The sequence below is a fragment of the Leuresthes tenuis genome, unplaced genomic scaffold (genome assembly GCF_036924035.1).
Source record: "Leuresthes tenuis unplaced genomic scaffold, fLeuTen1.0.hap1 SCAF_19, whole genome shotgun sequence".
NCBI classification, from domain to species: Eukaryota; Metazoa; Chordata; class Actinopteri; order Atheriniformes; family Atherinopsidae; genus Leuresthes; species Leuresthes tenuis.
The window spans coordinates 10,866,359-10,886,543 of record NW_027325373.1 but is presented as its reverse complement, the minus strand read 5'-3'; the positions used below and the strand labels follow the sequence as shown (position 1 = coordinate 10,886,543).

General features: G+C 40.9%; 5 protein-coding genes across 10 annotated transcripts in view; 4 read left to right on the top strand and 1 right to left on the bottom strand.

Annotated features, from left to right (window-relative positions):
* mat2aa (methionine adenosyltransferase 2Aa) overlaps positions 1–9,714 on the top strand; it is a 73,965-nt gene extending 64,251 nt beyond the window's left edge. Inside the window, exon 10 of the transcript XR_011909036.1 lies at positions 9,697–9,714. The gene's annotated coding sequence lies outside the window, so the exon portion shown is untranslated. The remainder of the gene's footprint in view (positions 1–9,696) is intronic.
* The window catches only part of pcyox1 (prenylcysteine oxidase 1), a 40,788-nt gene extending 28,047 nt beyond the window's left edge, over positions 1–12,741 (top strand). Inside the window, exons 2-8 of the mRNA XM_072371268.1 lie at positions 9,941–9,989; positions 10,115–10,259; positions 10,903–11,109; positions 11,207–11,381; positions 11,516–11,727; positions 11,818–11,970; positions 12,058–12,741. Coding sequence (XP_072227369.1) covers positions 10,139–10,259; positions 10,903–11,109; positions 11,207–11,381; positions 11,516–11,727; positions 11,818–11,970; positions 12,058–12,728 — 1,539 coding nt within the window. The 5' untranslated portion in view covers positions 9,941–9,989; positions 10,115–10,138 and the 3' untranslated portion in view covers positions 12,729–12,741. The remainder of the gene's footprint in view (positions 1–9,940; positions 9,990–10,114; positions 10,260–10,902; positions 11,110–11,206; positions 11,382–11,515; positions 11,728–11,817; positions 11,971–12,057) is intronic.
* On the top strand, positions 1,553–7,434 carry gmcl1 (germ cell-less, spermatogenesis associated). 4 transcript variants are annotated; one of them, XM_072372231.1, is made up of 16 exons: positions 1,553–1,882; positions 2,373–2,554; positions 2,631–2,750; positions 2,854–2,950; positions 3,027–3,124; positions 3,212–3,324; positions 3,408–3,473; positions 3,652–3,736; positions 3,842–3,932; positions 4,012–4,152; positions 4,271–4,340; positions 4,463–4,538; positions 4,642–4,787; positions 4,992–5,079; positions 5,184–5,362; positions 5,541–7,434. In XM_072372231.1, exons 2-15 carry the CDS (start codon positions 2,375–2,377, stop codon positions 5,322–5,324), a joined length of 1,512 nt encoding a protein of 503 aa, XP_072228332.1. In that variant the 5' UTR covers positions 1,553–1,882; positions 2,373–2,374; the 3' UTR covers positions 5,325–5,362; positions 5,541–7,434. The 4 variants fall into 4 exon arrangements, with proteins under 4 accessions (XP_072228332.1, XP_072228331.1, XP_072228333.1 ...); XM_072372230.1 differs by having other exon boundaries at positions 5,531–7,434; XM_072372232.1 differs by having other exon boundaries at positions 2,373–2,550; positions 2,627–2,750; positions 5,184–7,434.
* On the bottom strand, positions 7,500–9,348 carry fam136a (family with sequence similarity 136 member A). The gene is made up of 3 exons (XM_072372234.1): positions 9,066–9,348; positions 8,802–8,942; positions 7,500–8,212 (listed from the first exon to the last, which is right to left on the bottom strand). The coding sequence occupies exons 1-3, from the start codon at positions 9,150–9,152 to the stop codon at positions 8,024–8,026; spliced, it is 417 nt and encodes a 138-aa protein (XP_072228335.1). The 5' UTR covers positions 9,153–9,348; the 3' UTR covers positions 7,500–8,023.
* Positions 12,742–15,795: 3,054 nt separating the features above from the next.
* Positions 15,796–19,818, top strand: LOC140276547 (uncharacterized). Of its 3 annotated transcripts, none has more exons than XM_072371275.1 (13): positions 15,796–15,914; positions 16,150–16,203; positions 16,304–16,330; positions 16,557–16,607; positions 16,726–16,764; positions 16,866–16,886; positions 16,963–16,998; positions 17,113–17,151; positions 17,278–17,310; positions 17,402–17,416; positions 17,544–17,582; positions 17,692–17,724; positions 18,688–19,818. In XM_072371275.1, the coding sequence occupies exons 1-13, from the start codon at positions 15,860–15,862 to the stop codon at positions 18,699–18,701; spliced, it is 456 nt and encodes a 151-aa protein (XP_072227376.1). In that variant the 5' UTR covers positions 15,796–15,859; the 3' UTR covers positions 18,702–19,818. The 3 variants fall into 3 exon arrangements, with proteins under 3 accessions (XP_072227376.1, XP_072227375.1, XP_072227374.1); XM_072371274.1 differs by lacking the exon at positions 18,688–19,818 and adding an exon at positions 18,242–18,350 and having other exon boundaries at positions 17,116–17,151; XM_072371273.1 differs by lacking the exon at positions 18,688–19,818 and adding an exon at positions 18,242–18,350.
* Positions 19,819–20,185: the final 367 nt, after the last annotated feature.

The window sequence follows — 20,185 nt, the reverse complement described above, 5'->3', positions numbered from 1 at the left end:
AGTCATGTTACTGTGAATTATTATCTTTTGCAAGAATTTGTTTTATTGATCCAGAGGCCCTGAGGACGAGATAATAATGTTCAGGAGGGCAGTGTATCTACCAAAGAGATGTGGTCATACCAATTTTTGTTGATTATTTATTGTAGTTATCTCTGTGAATTTCTGTATGTCATTAAAAGGAGAGATAGAAGTAAAGTAAGAAGTATTATAATATAATATATAATTAGAAGTGATGACACTTTTGATTAATCTATTTCAACTTGCCTGGATAACTTGCAGTGATCAACTAATAAAACCAGGTTGAAAGTCTTTTTCCAGACCATTTGTTCATTTGTCTGTAAATTTCTTTACCTGTGACTTTGGAAATTAATCATTTTGTATTCTGTGTTTTGTATTACCCTTCTCTTTTTTTAACTTGCCTGAGTCACACAAAGCATGGCACATGGATATTGTGACACAAAAATGGCCGCTCCACCCATCCCGTTTTGGGAGAGTCAAATATTTAGAATAAATACAAATCTTTGCTCAGTTTATTCTCATACAGTTGTAGATTTCAAAAACAAGTTTTCATGTGGCAATAAGAGCCAATTTCTTTTTTTGGTTGTGCCTTTTGCACAAAGATAGATACAAAGGCTCCGATCAATACAGTTCAGTTGCTGTTCAAAGCCTCTATGCTTATATATCGTATAGGAAGAGTATGTGTTTCTGTTGTAAATCTACGATATGTGTAACATTCAAACATTGACATTCAATAGGTGACTTATAAAACAATCGCCCTGTTACACAGATGCATGAAAAGCCACCTACTAATCTCACCTAGGGCTCAGAAACCCACTGAAAAATATCCAAAACATGAGCAAACAATGCAAATACAACCTGTGGTCATTTTGAGTCTTCAGCTGGAACTTTTAGATGGTGTCAGATAATTGTTTTGCATCTCTTGGACATTTTTTCTTTTTATCATTTCATATTTATATTTGATATCTATTTCTTTTTTCCCTCTCAGGTTATATTATGTTTCTTTGCTTGCATTTCATTTTGATTGTTGTATCTCTGAGGCCATATTGTGTCGTATTCACATTATAATTATAATAATTAAATTATATATTAACACAATATCAGTCACATAGTGATCGTGGGAGGGGAATTAACCCATCTGTTTTCTTAAAGTTTAAATCTGTGTTCAGTTAAGTAATTAATTGATTTAGCAGTTGACCAGCACTGGGCTGGCTAAAGTAACAGATAGTAAATAGTCTGTGGACTATAAGATTGTTCTATGTTACTTGTCATCTCGTTCTCTTTTTCTATTTCTTTGTCATAATTCCTCATCTTTTGCACAATCACATTCATGTTTGTTTAGCGTCTATTTTCAGATATAGACATTAAGCCTATATAAGGGTCCCCTTTACTGTTTGGTAACCGGGCCTATGGTGTAACGTAAGATGACGTTGAAGTTCCCCCCGACTTATTTCATTCCACTCTTTTACGACAGAGGGCAGTGTCGAGCCATACTGCCGTAAGTCACGGGAAAATGTTGTTAGGAACTGCCGAGAGAAGAAGAACAACAAAAGCAGACACATCTCCAGAGCAGTTACACATCACCTCGTCTTTGGATTCCCATTCGCACTAATTTCGAAAAAATGTAACTCGAACCAAATTAAGTTTTACGGTCTGGAGGCTGTTGTAGAGTAGCCGCCGGTCAGAAGGAACGCTGTTATTGTTCTCAGACGTGTTTTTGTTTGTGAATTTGGCAGCTAAGCTAGCTCTGAGGTTAGCACCCCTCTTAACTGGCTCGCCAACTTCTGACGGAGATAAACAGCTGTGTTTACCGTCCACATTAACCTCACACCTCTCCCTCAGCTTGGCCTGTGAAAATCATCAGGTAAGTTAGCCAAGGCGTTTTTCTCTTTTGGTAAACATCTGGTTTGCATGTGATGCAGGTGAAAGCCTGTTATGGACAGATGTTACAATGGAAACATGAGCAAAAAGAGTATTTTGTTGTGGAATCATTCTCTACTGCTAGTATATAATCTTTCATTCTTCTGAGCATATCAAATCAACCCCCTTACATGCAGAGTTTATTTTAGTGTCACATCCCTTTCTATTGAGTAGTTAAAAAAGTTAAATATAGAGGGACAAGGGATGCAAAGAGGAGTTAAAGAGTTAACACACACGCACACACACAGCCGATCTAAACACAAGTGAACAAGTATGGGAGACTATTGACCTGCTTGTTCGATAGCACCCTCCATCACCACCATCCACAATACCACAACAGCAAAAATCTCAAACAGAGCATTGTGCTATGAAATTAATGTAAAATACCTCTGTTGGAAAGTCGAGAAACATTTTTTTTATGTCCATTTCTCTAGAAATGGGAAGCTTGGGCAGCAGGTTCCAGTCCCCCTCTCAGGGACCAGAGGAGGCTGCAGGAGGTTCAAGTACCAGCCGCAAACATGATTGTGATTGTAAGAAGAGAAAACGAAATGCTCGGTGTGATTGTGAGAGTGAACAAGAGGAGGATGATGCCATACTAGATACACCTCGCAGGCAAGTTTGACCTAAATATTCAAATATCTTTCATTTGTGTTTATAAATAAATTAACAAATTTTTTTCCCTAAGCAGGAAGAAGTTAAAAAGCACCTCAAGATACATTTATCAGACTTTGTTTCTGAATGGTGAAAACAGCGACATTCGCATTTGTGCTCTGGGACAGGAGTGGAACCTCCACAAAGTCTACCTGTGTCAGGTATCCCAAAGAAACCAAGCATTTTACTGATAATCATGTGTTATCATTGTCTATAATTGGATTCTCTTCCTGTCTCTGTTCCCCTTCATTGTTCCTATTTCAGTCAGGATATTTTTCCAGTATGTTCAGTGGGTCTTGGAAGGAGTCCAACATGATGGAAATCAACTTGGAGATCCCAGACCAGAACATCGACACTGAAGGTGAGTCGCACAACACAGACCCCCCCATCCATGTTTTACTGAGACTGTAGCTCTTTCCCATCTCCTGTTGTTGCAGCTCTTCAAGTTGTGTTTGGATCTCTGTATCGTGATGATGTCCTGATCAAGCCCAGCAGGGTCGTCAGTATTCTTGCTGCTGCCTGTATGCTACAGCTGGTCAGTACAATGCAGGAAGTCAGGCTGTTTTCTGAAATGTGACATTTTGATTGTGACATTTTGATTTTGTCTGTGTTGTGTTGACAGGATGGCTTGATCCAGCAGTGTGGTGAAACCATGAAGGAAAACATCAGTGCGAAGACCGTGTGTGGTTATTATGCCTGTGCTAGCATCTATGGCCTGGATTCAGTCATGAAAAAGTGAGCTTTTTAGACCTATTTTAAATATGTTAGGATTTTCATGTAGGCATCTGTTTATACTGTTTGTGTATTTCTTTCTTCAGGTGTCTTGAGTGGCTTCTTAACAACCTGATGACCCATCAAAATGTTGACCTGATGAAAGAACTTGGGTGTGTGGGATGTTTCAGTTTTTACATTTTGATATTAACAAAGTTCTGTGTTTAATTTCCCTGAAACTGATCTTTAAATAAAGATTGAATATGATCTTTTGCATATTTATAGAGAAGCATTCCAGTTGCTCAGTTTTTATGAGGAAGTCACCGTTCGTCTCTAAATCTGTATTTGCAGGGTTGATGTGATGGAGCAGCTCATTCAGTCCTCAGATCTGTTTGTCATGCAGGTGGAAATGGATGTGTACACTGCTCTGAAAAAGGTAGAAGGAAAACATTCATATACTGCAGGCAGTCCCTCACAGCTACAGACGCCATGCTGTGAACCTCGTTTTAATCTGCCACTAAACATATTTGTGTTTCTGCAGTGGATGTTTCTACAGCTCAATCCATCGTGGGACGGCCCGATCAAGCAGCTTCTGGCTGATGCTGATGCCTGGCTTTGCAAACGCAGGACAGGTAACATCAGCCTCATCTGGTGAAGCTGTATCTTCATATTGTATTTTTGTTTTTTTGTAAATAAAAGTTTCATCTGCAGACCTGTGTGAGAAAGAGCCATTCTTGGACACGGAGGAGGGTGCACCTTTTGACTCGGTGTTCAAGCTTGTGCGTCTCCAGTATATCATCAATGATCTCGCATCGGCTCGCATCCTAGAGAGAGACAACATCTTGCCTTGTGGTAAGATGGGCTTATGAGTGGCTTAATTTGATTCTTAATGTTATTCTTCTCGGTAATATATTTATTGAGAATTCTCCTTCCTGTGTTATTGGATTCATATTTGTGTTCTTACATCTAGATTGGCTCACAGCAATGTACAAAAGCCAGTGGTTTGCTATGCTCCGGACAGAATTTGACAATGATAATGGGTGAGAAGCAGAGATGTAACCTTTGTCATGAGTCTTTGGACAGTGTTTTGACTTATTGCAGCATCTTGATGGAATGTATTAGTTATGTGAGTGTGGTGTCAAAGCCATCTTTGTATCTTTAGTCCTCAGGAGCCTAACAAAGAGGAGTTTGAGCTGAGCAGTATGAGGTGTGGCAGAAAACTGAGTAAAGATGGAGATGTGAGTTCCCCGACTACTGTGACAGTGACGATTGTTTCCACAAAGTTTAAGTGTTTTTGTTTTAAACTTTCACAAAATATAACTCATATTTCCTGTGTCTCAGTACTGCTGGAGATGGACGGGCTTCAACTTTGGGTTTGACCTGCTGGTGACCTACACAAATCGATTCATCGTCTTTAAAAGAAATACGCTCAGTCAGCCCTGTGGGGGCGCTGTGAGTCTACAGCCTCGGAGACATTTGGCATACAGGTCAGAGAAGGACACAGCGCTCAAGCCAAATGTTTGAATGCTTTAAGAAGAAAAACATAAAAAGGTTTAACACAACTGCTGAGATTTCACAGTGAGCAGACAATTTTGGAGGCATGTGTGAAACGTCCTAAGGCAACTCTTGGCGAGAAAGCTTTTTTTTCTTGAGAAACTTCAATCTAACTTTGGCCATTTTTATTTGTAAAGGTTACGTCTTGCCTCCTTCGATAGCAGAGGGAAGCTAGTCTGCAGTCGTTCAACGGGTTACCAGCTCCTCACCTTGGAGAAAGACCAGGTCAGTAAGCACTAATGTTCTGCGTGTGTGTTCAGCTGTCACTTCACCACAGTACTGTCTACAGTCTTACTAAATATTCCTTCCGTTCCCTTCAATCCCCTCAGGAGTATGTGGTGATGAACCTGGACAGCCGGTTGCTATCATTTCCCCTCTATGTGTGCTGTAATTTCTTATATACATCACCTCACTCAGACCACCGTCCAGATTCCTCAGAACAGGACAGCACCACTCGCAGTGTGTCTTGATACCTGCTCAACAGCCATTGACTGCTACCATTCCTCTGGTAATGTGGAGACACTGATGTATGTACAATCCACTGCCCCATTTCACACCACTTTGACAGTGGAAAAATCGTCTGCATGCTCCATTGCTCATCGAGGTGTTCAGGGAAAATGCTTTGTTTCTGAGTTGGAAACATTCTGAGTTTCCTTTTTGTTTGTGGACTCTACAGTATAACACAGGTTCAGGAGGGATCAGACCATCTTTTTCCTCACAGAGCAGCTGTTGTTCTCCTTACTCCTCTTCCATGAACTGCCTGCTTTGGGATGCTGGACCACTCATAAAGATGGGAAAACTTCCAACTTTTTGTAGAGGCTGGAAATCCGTGTGTGCTGATTTTAAATCGGCTACAATTTAAGATTAGGTAACTAAAAGGCCACTTCAGGGTTATTTTTGTTCATCGTAATATTTATGAAGCTACCCCTGATTTTGTATATCGGCATGTAAAGGGGGCATTATCATTTTTGGAACAAGGAAACTTTAAGAGAAGCCAGATAGTGGTATCGCATTTCAGACCGTTGTCAGACCTCGTCACTTCAGTGAGCCGGACCATTGTGTAAACTTTTCTCCTAAACGTGACTGCAGGATTTTGCGGGTCCAATCATTGATACCAGCTTTTTTGATAGTCACTCTTTTTTTTGAAGGTTCACAGAAAGGTTTTTCCTTTCAGATTTCCAGACTTTCTGACACTGTCACTGTTGTGCAGCCTGTCCCCTCATGGTTTTTTTTGCAGTGGAGTTGCTTCCTGTTTGCCTCACACGGGCAGATTTTTTTAGAGAGCTCCCAACAAAGCTTGAGGTAGCTCTGAAGTTTAATTTTTTTCAACTTTTTGCAATTTTTGTAAATATGCTGTTACCTCATTGTTTCAAACGCAGTGGGAGGGGTTCTCAGTTGTAAATCAGACTTGTACTGCTAATTATTCAGTATCCCCGTGTGACTCGTCTGTATAGTTGCAACTGTACCCGTCGTTCATTATTTAGATTTTTAAAGGTTTTTTTATTTGGCCATTATTTATTTTTTAGTTTCTTTCGTATTTTTATGAATGTATTTTTTGCAAAAGAAAAATAAGACTCTCCACTGCCAATAAAACCGCCCTTTCACTCGGGCTGTGGTGCTATCACATGATCCTTTCTCTTTTCAACTGAAGGTTTTTAGTACAGCTTTACAATTTTCTATTTATGTTGCTTTAGACACGAATATGGACATATTATCAACTTTGGTATGATTTTTTTTATTATAGTAATTGCTCACTTATTACGTATAGTGTATCAGTCAAAAGTCCAGACACACACCCACCCATTGATCTTGAATGTCTAGGTGTAACTGGGTCCTGGATGCGTTGTCATTTCACAGAGGAAGTTTTACGTCCCATGAGACGTTCTCTGTAGAGTAAATTTGAAAACGGCTTTACAGAAACCTAAAACATTTGATCCAACACTGTTTGCGCCGATCTTCTGTCAGAATGGTTCAAAGATCAATGTTTAGGAGGCGCACATTTTTGTTTTCAACTGGCTCCCGTCCAGTCTATTCTGGCCCTTTCATATAAATGTAAAGTAAAAAGATCCCGGTTACCAAAGATTGTAAGTTTAGAAGATGCAGTTGTGTCACAGCTGTTGTCTGTAACTTGTTTTCTTTCAGAATTTATATGATGTGAAGAACTAAAATAAACCTTTCATGTCCAGTTGTAAAAGTTGTGAGATTATCGTACAGTTGCTCTGTATCCCAGTTATTACACTCAACAGGTAGTTAATTGCTTTGCCTCTATTACCTAATTACTGTTTAAATTAATATGGATTAATCCTTTTCTGGTTTAATCTAAATCTGGCCGTTTTATACGTGGCATTCATCACTGACTTTTCATTCTGTGCCTCATCACAACTAAAACAATTTCATCAGCCTCACGGCGTCATTAAACATTTTCCAAATTAAGATAATGGACAACAGGCCATACATTGTGTCTGGTTGCCAATTTTATTTACACCATTCCCCAGGCTCCTATCTTACAATGTTGCCTTTCTTGTACCATGTATGAGAATGAGAATATTCCTCCGTTGTCATTAAAAACCGTGTAACAAAGATATTTGTTATTACTTTCTGTGTTTGTCATTTGCACACACAGCAAGAAGTAATACGACCAAAAGTCAGTTTCTAGTCTTTTAATTCTTGAACCCAAACAGATCGGACCGTGGGAGGTAGAGACAATCACGACAAAGAGTTCACTATTAAATGTCTAAGCAGGACATCGGTAAGAGGCTTGTGATGGAGAAGGCTGAGAAAAGATAAAACCCTTGACAGTGCATTGATGGACGGTGTTGACCTAACTTTATATATTGAAACAACATGTTCAGATCTGCTTTGAATAAGTTGACCATTTTATTTTTTAAAAAAAGCACAGAAGCAGGTCTCTTCAAAATGTTTTTAAGTGAATGCGTTTTTCACACAAGTAGGGGACAGCAGGTGTGTTCCTGAAATTCTTTGCCATCGTCGGTATATCAAGATCTAACAGGTTGAAAATGTTCAGCTCCTGAAACAAACTTCATGACACGACCGGTCAGAGTCTTTGAAATCCCTTCTTTGCACATCTTTTGGTTCCAGCCCTGAACTTCTCAGGCCAGTGACCCTGCACTGCTGTATGTGTATCTACTGAGCCCAGCCATCCTGCTCCTCACTGCTGTATTGAGTCCAGATTCTCCTTCAGTTTCCGGGTCATGCTGGGGATCAGGTTAATGTGGTCATCCACGCAACTGCCCACACATTGTTCCATCAGCGATCGAACAGCTGGCTCCTTTGCACCAGAGTCAAAAAGATCCTTTGCCTTATCATTACAGTGCATCGTGCATCTGGTCAGACGGTCCTGAGGAAGTCAAGAAGGGTTCAGACTCACTAGAGAAGGAGAGAGTTCTTTCTAATACATCTTACCAACTGTCAGAATTTAAGGCATGCTTTTGATTAACAAGATTGTTTTTCACACCTACTTAGTTTCCTAGTGAAATACTAGGGAGAAAAAAGCTCACCTAAATCATGTTAGCGTATGTAAAGCTACTTCCATGTGCCTGCGGGATCTCACCCATGACAGTCATTGTAAGACCCCATTTCTATTAAGTATTATTTAATCAATTTTGTTTAAATAAATCTAGTTGCTTTGCAACTAGAAAAATGTGACATTACACTGGAAAGTTTTTTTTAGATAAACTGTATAACATTTTCAATGTATTTAAGTGGAATCCAGCATTTATCATGGAGATTAATCATTTTTTCAAAGGAGTTTCATCAGTTCATTTAAATAAACTGTATATATTTATATATATCTTTCATTTTTACAGTATTTACACAGGACACTGTGCTCCTTGAATGCACCGCTACCCAAACAAAAACAATGGGAAAAAAATCAACCTGACTTCTGATCAATTCTTTGATGCTATTCTGTGAAAAACAGGGCTCACCTGAAACTTCTCCAGCTCTGAGGTGACCAATGCCTGAGCCTGGGCCAGAGGAGTGTGACACCTCTCAATACAGTGATGCACCTGAGACATGGAGTCCGTGGAGCGGTCACAGCAGTCTGCACTGCACCTGAACATGCGACCCTGCAGCAGCATCACGCACGCGTACACCCACGGCAGACAGACAGACATGAGATTGTACAGATCAACACCATGCTTCCAAAAAAAGCCCTGCACGTGTGTGAGGAGCGCAGACATCTAACCAACCTGCATCTTACGGATGTGATCCCTTTCCAGACTCTGGACCATTTCCTCCACGACATTCTGCACGCGTGTCTGATGTGCCTCTGCCATCTCTGCTCGCACCGCTCCGTCAAATGCAGCAACAAAAAAAAAAACTCAAAACAGGCTTCTCGTCTAAACCAGATCTGACTGTAGAGATGTCGCTGCGTTATCCACTGGAAAGCTGTCACTAACTTTCTTCACAATTTGATAACTAAGGTCACCTCCATTCAAGCATGTATCAAGATGAGTGATTGTTGCGTCACTTCCGATTTTCTTCCGCTCCCTCAGCAGACAACTTCCGCTAGAGGATGCGCGATCAATTCATCTTTCAAATTAAAGGATATTTCTGTTCTATTCTATTCTATTACATCCTGTTTTCTGTATATCCATTCTATTCTAATAAAATCCTACAGGGAACTTAAACCGCGAACTCACCACCAATAACTAGACACTTTCAAATATATGTGTTCTACTGAGGGCTTTGAAATAGCTGAATTAAACCAAATCTATAGTCTACGAAGTAATGCAGGGCTTTAATTTGCAAGTGGTCGACTGTGAAGACGTGTTTAAATCTTACTATTTTCATCTGTAAATGAGCGCGTGCTCGTACGAGGATCTTCCCTTCTCCGACTTTCGGGGGCTTTTTATTATGAAAACTACGTCTGCGTTCCCGGAAGTGTGTCTCAATATTCAGCCGCTATTACGGTCCTCCGACGTGACTCAACCATTAAACTAGTTCGGTCAGTTATAGGAAGTTTAGCCATTCTTACAAGTCTTCACCAATTGTTTAACTTTGTGTTTGAATAGGCAGGAATACACTTCAAGCATTAAAGTTATCTTAAAGCGTCACTCCGTGGAAGCTACTTCTGGATTAACAGCAGCGCTCCCGTAGTGACTGTTGAAACTGTGAGTACACTTGAACCCAGTTCCAAGCCTAAAACTTGACAATCTTATGTTCGACCTTTGACCACAATTGATATAGACTGTTGGCATGAAGTCATTAATGGTTCTCGTTTATTCCCCACGCGCAGATGCTGCTGAGTGCGGAGCTGTAGATGCCGACGATGAGTTTACGCACGCTGTCACTGCGAGCACTGCTGCTTCTGGGGCTTTGGCACACTGGGAGGAGAAGTCTAGCCTCAGCACCAGAGCTAAATGAGCAGCCCAAGAAGATTGGTAAGAGTCCTCCTTTCTGACTGTCCTCAAATCTACTAATTTGGAGGATTAAAAAAGGATCATTACCCCCAGCATTGGAAGTCTAAGTGCAGCTGAAAACGTCTTGCATATGTCTGCATTGGTTGTTTGAGGGTCATCGTGCTCTTATATAGCAGTCCACACTGGTAATTTAGGAGCCAATTATCTGTGGAAATCTGCATTTCACATACATTACTTTTAAGATTTTTTTTCTCACTTCATCCAACAGGAGTCAATGTAGTTTTCAAGAATTTAAAAGTAGGTCATTTAAGTTTTTTCATGCAGAATATATATCTGTAACAAGTTCTTGCTCAGGTAAGATATCTGGTTTATCTCGTCAAAAATGAAAGAAATGGACTCCTATTTTGTAAATCTCCCATCAAAACTTTGGTATGTTATTACCTTCCTTGTCTAATTAGGCCACATGCGTTATGCCACTTTTTTCCATGAAGATATCCAGAACGTTAGCGATAAAACTTCCCTCACACAGCTGTTCGAATCGCAGCTCGGCCACTGCTGGTGGGAAAAGATCAGGACCGCTGTTTTGGCTTCATCTCTGAAGGGGCTGTAATTCAGAAGCAAGCAGATGCTGTGGATTCATGATGCTTTTCTGTTTGTTTTAAAGCTGTGGTCGGAGCAGGCATCGGTGGAACAGCAGCAGCGTTTTACCTGAGGCAAGAGTTTGGCGCTGCAGTCAAGATTGATGTGTTTGAACTCGACACTGTTGGTGGGCGACTGGCGACGGTGAAGATTGGAGATCACGAGTATGAGACGGGAGGCGCAGTGATCCACCCTCTGAACCTACACATGAAGCACTTTGTTGAAAAATTAGGTCATATGCTCTAATACACGAATAGTTGAATATTGAGTCATATATTGTTCTGCATATATTTGAACCTTAGATCCAACTTGTATTTCTGGTTAAACAGGTATTCCTCCAAGAACAGATGTCCCGTCTAAAATGGCAATCTTTGATGGGAAGGAGCTGGTGTTTGAAGAGAGTAATTGGTTTATAATTAACTTCCTGCGCCTCCTCTGGCGATATGGCTTCAACTTTCTTCGAATGCAGATGTGGGTGGAGAGTGTTTTGGACAAATTCATGAGGTGAGGAGGAAAAGCAAGTTTCCTGGCTCTTTAGTATCATCCCTTTCATATGACATAATGGAATGTAAACTCAAAACTGCTGTTTTATCTTTTGTCCGGTGTCCTAAATATCCTGTAAATTCTATTATTGACAGGATCTACCAGTATCAGCAGTATGGTTACTCCTTCTCCAGCGTGGAGAGGCTCTTGCATGCTATGGGAGGCGATAACTTTCTCACACTGATGAATCAGACTTTAGAGGAAGCCATGATGGGACAAGGGTTTTCACAGGTCTTCATCAACGATGTCGTCGCTCCCATCACTCGTGTCAACTACGGCCAAAGTGTCCGCATCAATGGCTTTGTGGGTATGTTCTACTGTTGTTTTTTTAATGCCTATATGTGGAATCTGTTTTTGCGATAGAAGGATGGAGTTAACATGCCTTCTTGTTGTATAGGAGCAGTGTCACTCGCAGGGGCAGATTCGGGCCTGTGGGCAGTGGATGGTGGCAATAAGAGGGTGTGTACGGGACTGCTGTACCACAGCAAAAGTGAGCTTATCAACGCCAGAGTGACTTCTATTTCAGTTAAGACTCGATCGTCAAAGAGAGGTATTGCTGCATTTGGTACAAGACGATGCAATCTCTCTGGTAAATTTTACACATTCATCACGATTTTCCTTCATCATCCATTTTCAGGAAACCCAGCCAGTTTCTACGAGGTTAACTATGTTGGAGAATCTGGATCGGCACACTCTCTGTATGACATTGTTGTCATAGCAACGCCACTTCATCAGGGAAAATCTGACATCACATTCTCAGGCTTCTCCCCTCCCATCCCATCTCACTACTCCGGCCTCTACCACCACACGGTGACCACTTTGGTCCACGGCAAGCTGAACGTGTCCTACCTGGGGACCACCGAGCCAGCCTCAGAATTCACCGTGTCCGAAATCCTCACCACGGATTCTAAAGGTTGTGTCATCAACAGCCTGAGCTCCCTGGACCCCATACACATCCCAGATGGTTACAAGCGGCCCACCACGAGTCAGAGAAAAGTCTGGAAGGTGTTTTCCCCAAAGCCTCTGACCCAGGAGCAGCTGAAGAACATGTTCCTCTCCTATGATGCTGTGTCTGAGACTCCTTGGCTCGCTTACCCTGCTTACCGTCCGCCGCACCGCAAAACCCCTCCTTTCATCCTGCACAACCGCCTGTACTATCTCAACGCTGTGGAATGGGCAGCTAGCGCCATGGAGATGAGCGCCATCTCTGCCCGGAATGTGGCCCTGCTGGCGCACCACCGCTGGCACGAACAGGTCGGGAAGGTCGATCAGGAAGACCTGCACACTCGACTGAGGGGGGAACTCTGAAAAGGGAGAAGTATGGAGAATTTCTCATCAGAGACAATGAAATCAAAGCAATCACGCCAGTCATTTCTATTAGGTAGATAGCGTTGTACTCACCAAAGTACTGCTCTTGTTTGAGAAGGTGCTGCTTTCTCGACCACAGCAGCTGATGTGGAGAGTTTCGTTACCACTGGTGGAACAACAAAGAAGACCAACAACAGCGAGCCAGAGTAAACCTATGAATCACTACTAGCAGCAACCAAATTTGAACAAAATCGTATTTGCTGAAATGTATAAACACTGTGAACCAAGCTGCACTGAAGGGTAGACGCACACGTCTCCCTCTTTATCTCTGTGAGTGTTTGAGTTTCTTATTGTGTGTTGCACCTGTTATGAACACGGTACAACAAGTCAGCAGTCAAATCCAGTGTGATTCTGACTGTCTTTACTGAGTTTAATACAGCAATAACCAGACAGGCTAATCCAACTAGGACACAACAGTGTATAAATATAATTGTGCCTTAAACCTATCAGGGTCAGCTTACGTGTCTATGAATTCATTTAGACATCCCCCCCTTATGGCAGTGGCCATCGGACCACCAGGATCAGCTTGCTCTGTTTAGGATGGAATTTGGTATATTGTGATAAAGTACAACCGCGATTCCAAAAAAGTTTTTTACACTCTGTAAAACCTAAATGAAAACGGATAGCTGTGATTTGCAGATCACACCAAACGACACTTTATTCACGGCAGCATCTTACAAAGCCATGTTGTAATAGATGCAGTTTGCGGTCTAACATCGCTGAAAGAGGCATCGTCTGGGCGGGAGCACATGCTACTCTAAAACCTGTAGATACCTTTCCAGAAGTCGCTAGTTTTATAGGCACTAATGCAGCCTCATACGTCAGTGATGGAGGCTTTTTTTTTTTAACTGAGCGCCGATAACGACCTGAATGGTCTCTTCTTTTTAATGCAACGGATGCAGCATCCATGACTTCCTAAAATCATCTCAGATTTAGATTATTCTGACCACGGAAGAGTTTTCCACTTTGCCAGCAGTGTTTCTGGATCACGGGCACACATGAGTTCTCCTTTACACGACAGACCTTAAAACCTGCCTGTTTTCGACGGTCCAATGAACCGTGTCCACAAACACAATGATTTCTGGAAGGTTTTTTTTCTGATGTGTTCCTAATAGTTTTAATTAAATAGCTAAAAGTCTCTCTATCAACATTTACTACATTTTCTATGTCTGTGAATTGAATATTCTGTTTTTATTGATATTTCATCAGCATCCCAACCTTTGGAAGGAAGTAGGATTGCATTTCGCACCCCTGATTTTGGAGACTTTGCGTTGTTCGGATACTTTACTTAGACGGTGCTTCGAGGTTCTTTTTGGGATAACTTTCCTAAGCACACATAGAGGTTATTTCTTCTCGATTTGTAAAGGAAGTAGAAAGATTGTTCTTTGTGCACCTTAACTCTTTAAGATTTACACGTTGATTGCAGATTTAATTTAAGTCCACGTTAAGTGTTTTAAATGGTTTACAATCATAAATAAAGTGATCACTCTTTGTCTGCTTTGTACTCTTTACGCTTTTTACACCTTAAACTTTACATTTCACTCCATCTTCTATGGCTACAAAGTCCAATCGGAATTGCATTTCATTTCATTTTATTTCTTTTTTATAATGTTTGGAATGCGTTTTCATGTAGCTGTTTTCAAACAGCTACAATATTCAGTCTTAAATGTAAGTTTTCCCTCTCCTCTATCTTATCAGCACTTTGAATCACCTTGTCGTGGAATTGTGCTACACAAATAAACTTGCCTTGCCTTATCTCAACACTCCTAGAATTGAAATGTTTATCAAATCATTGAGGAGTACAGCAGCAAATGTCAGGTTAATAAGCTGAGAAGTTAAAATCACATTTCCAAGCCAAGGGTTCAGTGTAAATAGAACTTATTTCAAAGGCACTTCAACCATTTATTTATATTTTTTTCCAAAAATAATGTTTTGACTCATGAAAAAGTTATTTCATGGTTTTTTAGATGGGAAACTGAGAGGTGGAAAATCTGGAAGAACATCTGATAACTAATACGGTTAATCAATGGCAACGAGTCAGTAAGATGGCTGGGTATGAAAAGATCACCTCAGAGAGGCTGAGACTTCCAGAGGTAAAGCTGAACCGGGAGTCCACCACTCTGTGACAGACTGGGGCAAGTGGACAACGTTTCTGAAAAGCGCTCAGCGACGACAGCTGATTGCTGCCTCCTTCAGAGGAGCTATCTTTGCTGTACTCAAGGTGGACTGACGTAGATTGAAGAAATCAAGTCGTCTGAAATTTGAAAGCATTCTAGGAGCTCATGGATGCTGCATCCTCTGGACTAAAGAGGAGCCGGACAATCCAACTTATCAGTGGCTCAGTTCATAGGCACATGGCATAAATAACTTGGACATTGTTACTTGTATTGCAACAGCGTGGCTCTGCAGTAACAGGGTTTGGGGGTCTGAACGTACCTGCCTGCAACCCAGACTGACAGCAGCATTTCATGCTTTTTTTAAATTAAAAATAGAAATAACCATGAAGCGGGTCCTAAACTGCTGAGAAGCTGAAGTCCCGAGTCTTATTTGTGGTTCAGATTATTTGCAAATCATTTCGTGCCATGTTTTTATTTGCATTTTGAACTGCATCCCAACATGTTTCAGAGACAACTCCAGCAGTGAGATCACTGTCCCTTTGATCTTTGTGATTAACTGAGGGATTGTCTCATTAAGCAACATTGTGACCCATCATTCATCGGCCAAGTTTTCTCAGTGAAATCATTTCCTAAAAGGAAAACAAACATTGTTTTCAATTCTGATACATGGAGTCCCTCTTTTTTTCCCTTTTCATCAGACATCCCAAATAAAGGCCCGTGTGACAAAAGAGCCAACAATGGGTGGCATTGATGAGCTGAATAAGGATACGTCTGTTTGGGGATGTGCCACTAAGCGGTCCTCTCAGGTAGGGAGGGACAATGGTACCAGAGCCGCCTGTCCATGCAAAACATGTGATCTGATTGAAGATTCATATAAGAGGCTGCAGAGTGACAACAACAACACAACACAGTCCAGACGCCCCAAACCTTCTGCAAACCAGACCTGCGGCCAAGATGAGAGCTCTAGTGCCACTATTTGTTTTCCTTGCTGTGGCAGGGTTTCACACTGGTAAGTGGAAGAGTCGTGGATTTTGAGAGAATTCCAGAATCTGAAGAAGTCTCCGTTAATCAAAGCCGGCGGTCAAAATTCATAGGAAAGTTTGTGTTTCGTTTGTTTGTAGATACATTTGCTCTGTAGCATGTGTGACGTACAGAACACCAGCTGATGTTTCCTTTGAGAAATCATATCAGATCTTGTGTCATGTTTTCATCTGAAGCCTGACGATGTTTGTTATTACTTGAAGCGCTCTCGGCTTCTCTGGAAACTCCAGAGAAAGAGGACAAAAATCCTCAGTTTGGTGAGTAACTGTTTTTTTTTTTTTGTCTTCCATAAACAGCAATGTTGCTGATGTTAATGATGGTGGTAAATGTATGACTGGAATGTGTCTTTCCATGCAGATGGGCTGGCTGAACTGCAGAAAATAGGTAAAGTACACTGATCAAATTTAAGCCTTTAACTGAAATAACACCCGACACAAACCATAATCTATACTTATGTTTACTAGCGCTTGTACACTTGCACAAATGGTACACCTTAAGGGTTTGATGGGTTAAAACCCATCTCAACTGATCCTATAACTAATCTTTTTGTTGTGTTTTGTCGGCTCTTTGCTCTTGTTGTGATGTAGTTTTCTCCTCTTTGTCTCCTCAGATATGATGGAGTTTGAGGCTGCTCAAAAGACCAAGGCAGCTCAGATCAACAGTAGGTTTAGAACACAGAGACCAAAGTAAAATCCTGTTGAAATGACTTAAAGATCAAAGTATTTTATGAAAAGCAATATGTAAAGCTCAGTAATCAGTTTTTACGCTTTCCCATCAAGTTACAGAAGAGCAGAATGAAGAAGACGGCCGCTACCTTGGTGAGGGTAAACCATAAATGCTGACTTCATCCAAAGCTGACCACAGATGATCACTTGTTAATGTAACTCTCCTACTCTCTCACTCTCTTTCTCTCTCACAGAGGCTGCTCAGGATGGACCTGGTAAGTTCCAGCTCACCAAACACTGATTTGTGTCTCAGTCATAAATGCCGGATTCACTTATTTATGTTTTCAACAGCTAAGGAATGCGTTGAAGCTGTGAATGAAAGCACAGGTGAGTGAAAAACATCCCGTATGCTGTTGGAGAGCAGACACGTGCACACATGTCAAACTTGTGACTTTTCTCTGACTTCATTCAAATTTACCCAACTGTGAAATTGTCCTCCAGCAGAGGAAGCGAGGAACTCTGACGCTGCAGCACGTGAGGGTGAGACACATATGCTGTTCATGTATGAGCCTGTAGGTGGCAGTAAATGGCAGTTGGAACAAGTCACGGTGATCATGGAAAGTTTTTATGTCTGAATGGCTGCATTATTTCCTTTATTATACCCAGAATCAGAGTCTGAGTCCTCAGAAGACACAGATGGTAAGTTTCTTCATTTCAGCACATAAAAGATGTTATGTTAGCTTCTTCCTTTCAACCACTGTTTGATTTCTGTCTCCATAACTTTCAACAGGGAGACAAAGGCGAGGTGAGTTTTTGAGAATTCCTTAAGTATTCACTCCGTTTCATGATCTTACATGGGCCTTTTAAAGTGTCCAGTTAAAGGAAGACATGAATTATGCAACAATGTGACAGAATTTAAAATGCCTTTCTAGAGCATCATGAGACAGTGACAGAGACTGTGAGCAGTTTGGGTAAGAATGAGTGAAAACAGCAAAAAAAAAAAAAGAAAGAAAAAAGTCTTGTACTTATGAATTCATCTTCTTGCTTTAATACCCCACGTTTTCTTTTTATCCTCTTCAGATGAAGCCAGTCAGGATTCAACCAAGGAACAAGGTGAAACCTCCAAAATACTACATCGATAATATCTACCATAAGACATAAAGAAACGAGTTCAACCATGTCTTAACATATTCCGCGGCACTATCCGGCCTGTCAGCGAGCGCAGCTCAAATCAGAGATGGTGTTTAACATTCTTTGAGGCCGACTCAGAACTACCTGCAGCGGCAAGATGTGGTTGGCTGTTTTGAGCAAAGCAGTGAAGTCTAAATTGTGGGTTATGCAATGAACCAGATAGTAACAAAACAGAGCCGGTCAGAACTAGATTTAAATAGTGTCACAAACCTTTATAGACTGTTTTCAGAACCAAGTCTGTAATGAAAATGCCCAAAGTGTGATTTCAAGTTTACAGCCTGGCAGCAGTGATGGTTTTACTTTAGTTTACACGCACCCAAAATAAAGTGTCTCTTTGAGGAGGTATTCATGTGACCACAGAGCTGAGTTACACTGTTTTGACCTAAAAAAATAAGATACTAAGATTGTTTATTTGAACACAGTCCTCCTTGTATGCAAGTAAATCTAGGACAAGAATCCAGGACACTCTGAGACGGCTGTCCCCAGGTACTTATTGTGCTTGATTTATACCGTTTCGTCTGCTTCTGGTTATTTTAGGACCTAGGATGCACTGTCCCTGCCCTGATAGATGCTACAGATTGTTTTGAAATAGATTTTGGTGCAAGTTTGCTGATAATAAGGTCACCGTCAACTCAGATTCAAAAAGGGTAAATACACTAAAAAATGTTTTAAAAAAGACAAAAATGAACCTTTTGGGTGTAGAACAGGCCTCGTCTCTTCGTCACGTCGTAGTGGGGGGAGAAAAAAACCCCACTGTGGTGTCAGGATTAGTCATAAAAACCTCGGAGATGTGACTCATGTGCTCAGAGAGCACTGGAAAACTATGACATTGTTTTGTTTGTAAAGCTAGCATAAAGGAATCCTGTGTCTGTCCCTGCCTAACAGATTTATTGGAGTGAGAGAGCCCTGCTGCATGTGGATCCCAACGCTTACTCATCACCTGTTGTCTGAGCTGCACCAAGCTTGGCATCAATAAAAGGGGAACAATCCCACCTGTCTGTATAAGCTGTGCGTCTCCTTTTGTGTACATGTTGTAACTGGCAAAGATTTCCCAACCCTGCCCCTCCCCCCAGGACTGCCCCTCAGATGGCGCAGTTTAGCTTGATCTAAAGGCCAAATTCAAAGCCATAATTCCACATGAGGGTTTAATCTGTTTTAAAAAAAAAAAAGACACTTTTTTCCATTTTTTTTTTTATTTCCATTTTTCCATCCACAAAGATGGGGCATATGATGTGCGTTTAAAAAAAAAAAAAAAAAGGAAACTCTTTGGTACCTAAGGAAAAAATAAAATTAAGGCAACTACAGCATCTACAAGTCTGAGATGTATTTAGTACTGCAGTCACGAGACCACGCGCTGGTGGCATGCAACACACCGTCTGCCTGCCCTTCATCAGAGAGGGAACAGATCGATTTAACACCTAACCACCTCAGTAACTTCCAGTTGTTAAGGGTCCTGTTCCTCCTTATCTAAGAGTATCCAGTAGAAGAAAGAAGAAAGGTGCAGATTCCTCAGAGAGAGGGAGAGAGAAAAAAAAAAAGGCCTTAGGCAGGCCTAAAACATTTAACTGCAGAGGATGGTGCAATCAAGTTTTAACAGGAGACTTAAGGTCTTGTTTGAGAGCACATTGTTAGCTCTGGCTGACATTCGGTTACATCCAACACAGATGTGTCAAAAGGTCAGGGGAGTTTTTTTCTTTTCTTTCCGCCCTTTCCCTGCACTGATCGAGAATATAAAACCTCAGGAGATTCTAAGGAATGGGCAGCAGACAGAAAAATCCACCCACTTTCCCTATTTAGGCCTTTGTCATTTCTTGCCTAGAAGTGTGCAGACCTAATGCTGAGAACAGTATTTCTCATAGTTCTGGAGCCGATTGCCAGTGTGTAATAAGTTTAACTGACGTAAACTGCAGTGCTCTGAACTTAAGTCTGTAGAAGGTGGTCTCTAACCTCAGCTGAAAAATATTTTTGTTCTTTAAAAGAGGACAAATGATGTCCAAGTCGATGGGATACAAGGAAATCAAATGAAAAAAAAATATAAATAAATGAAAAGATAAAGATATACCTGGAATTGAGGATTATTTTTACCTAAAAAGCTTTTGCATCTACATTACTTTCAGCGTGTTTCATGAATGGAGAAGGACATTTGTAAAAACTTAATACTGCATTTTCCTTTCTGTTCAACACTTAAAAACAAAACTTAAAACAGCATGGTTGTATATACATATTTGCAAAGTAAAAAAGGAAAAAACTAATCAGTAGATGATCTCTGATTAACTACAGAATGAGATATGAAAAAGTAAGTCAGAACAAAGAAATGCAAGTTTCCCCACTGGAAGTCATGTGACCCAAAAGAACAAACAGAAAATCTAGGTAGATTATGATG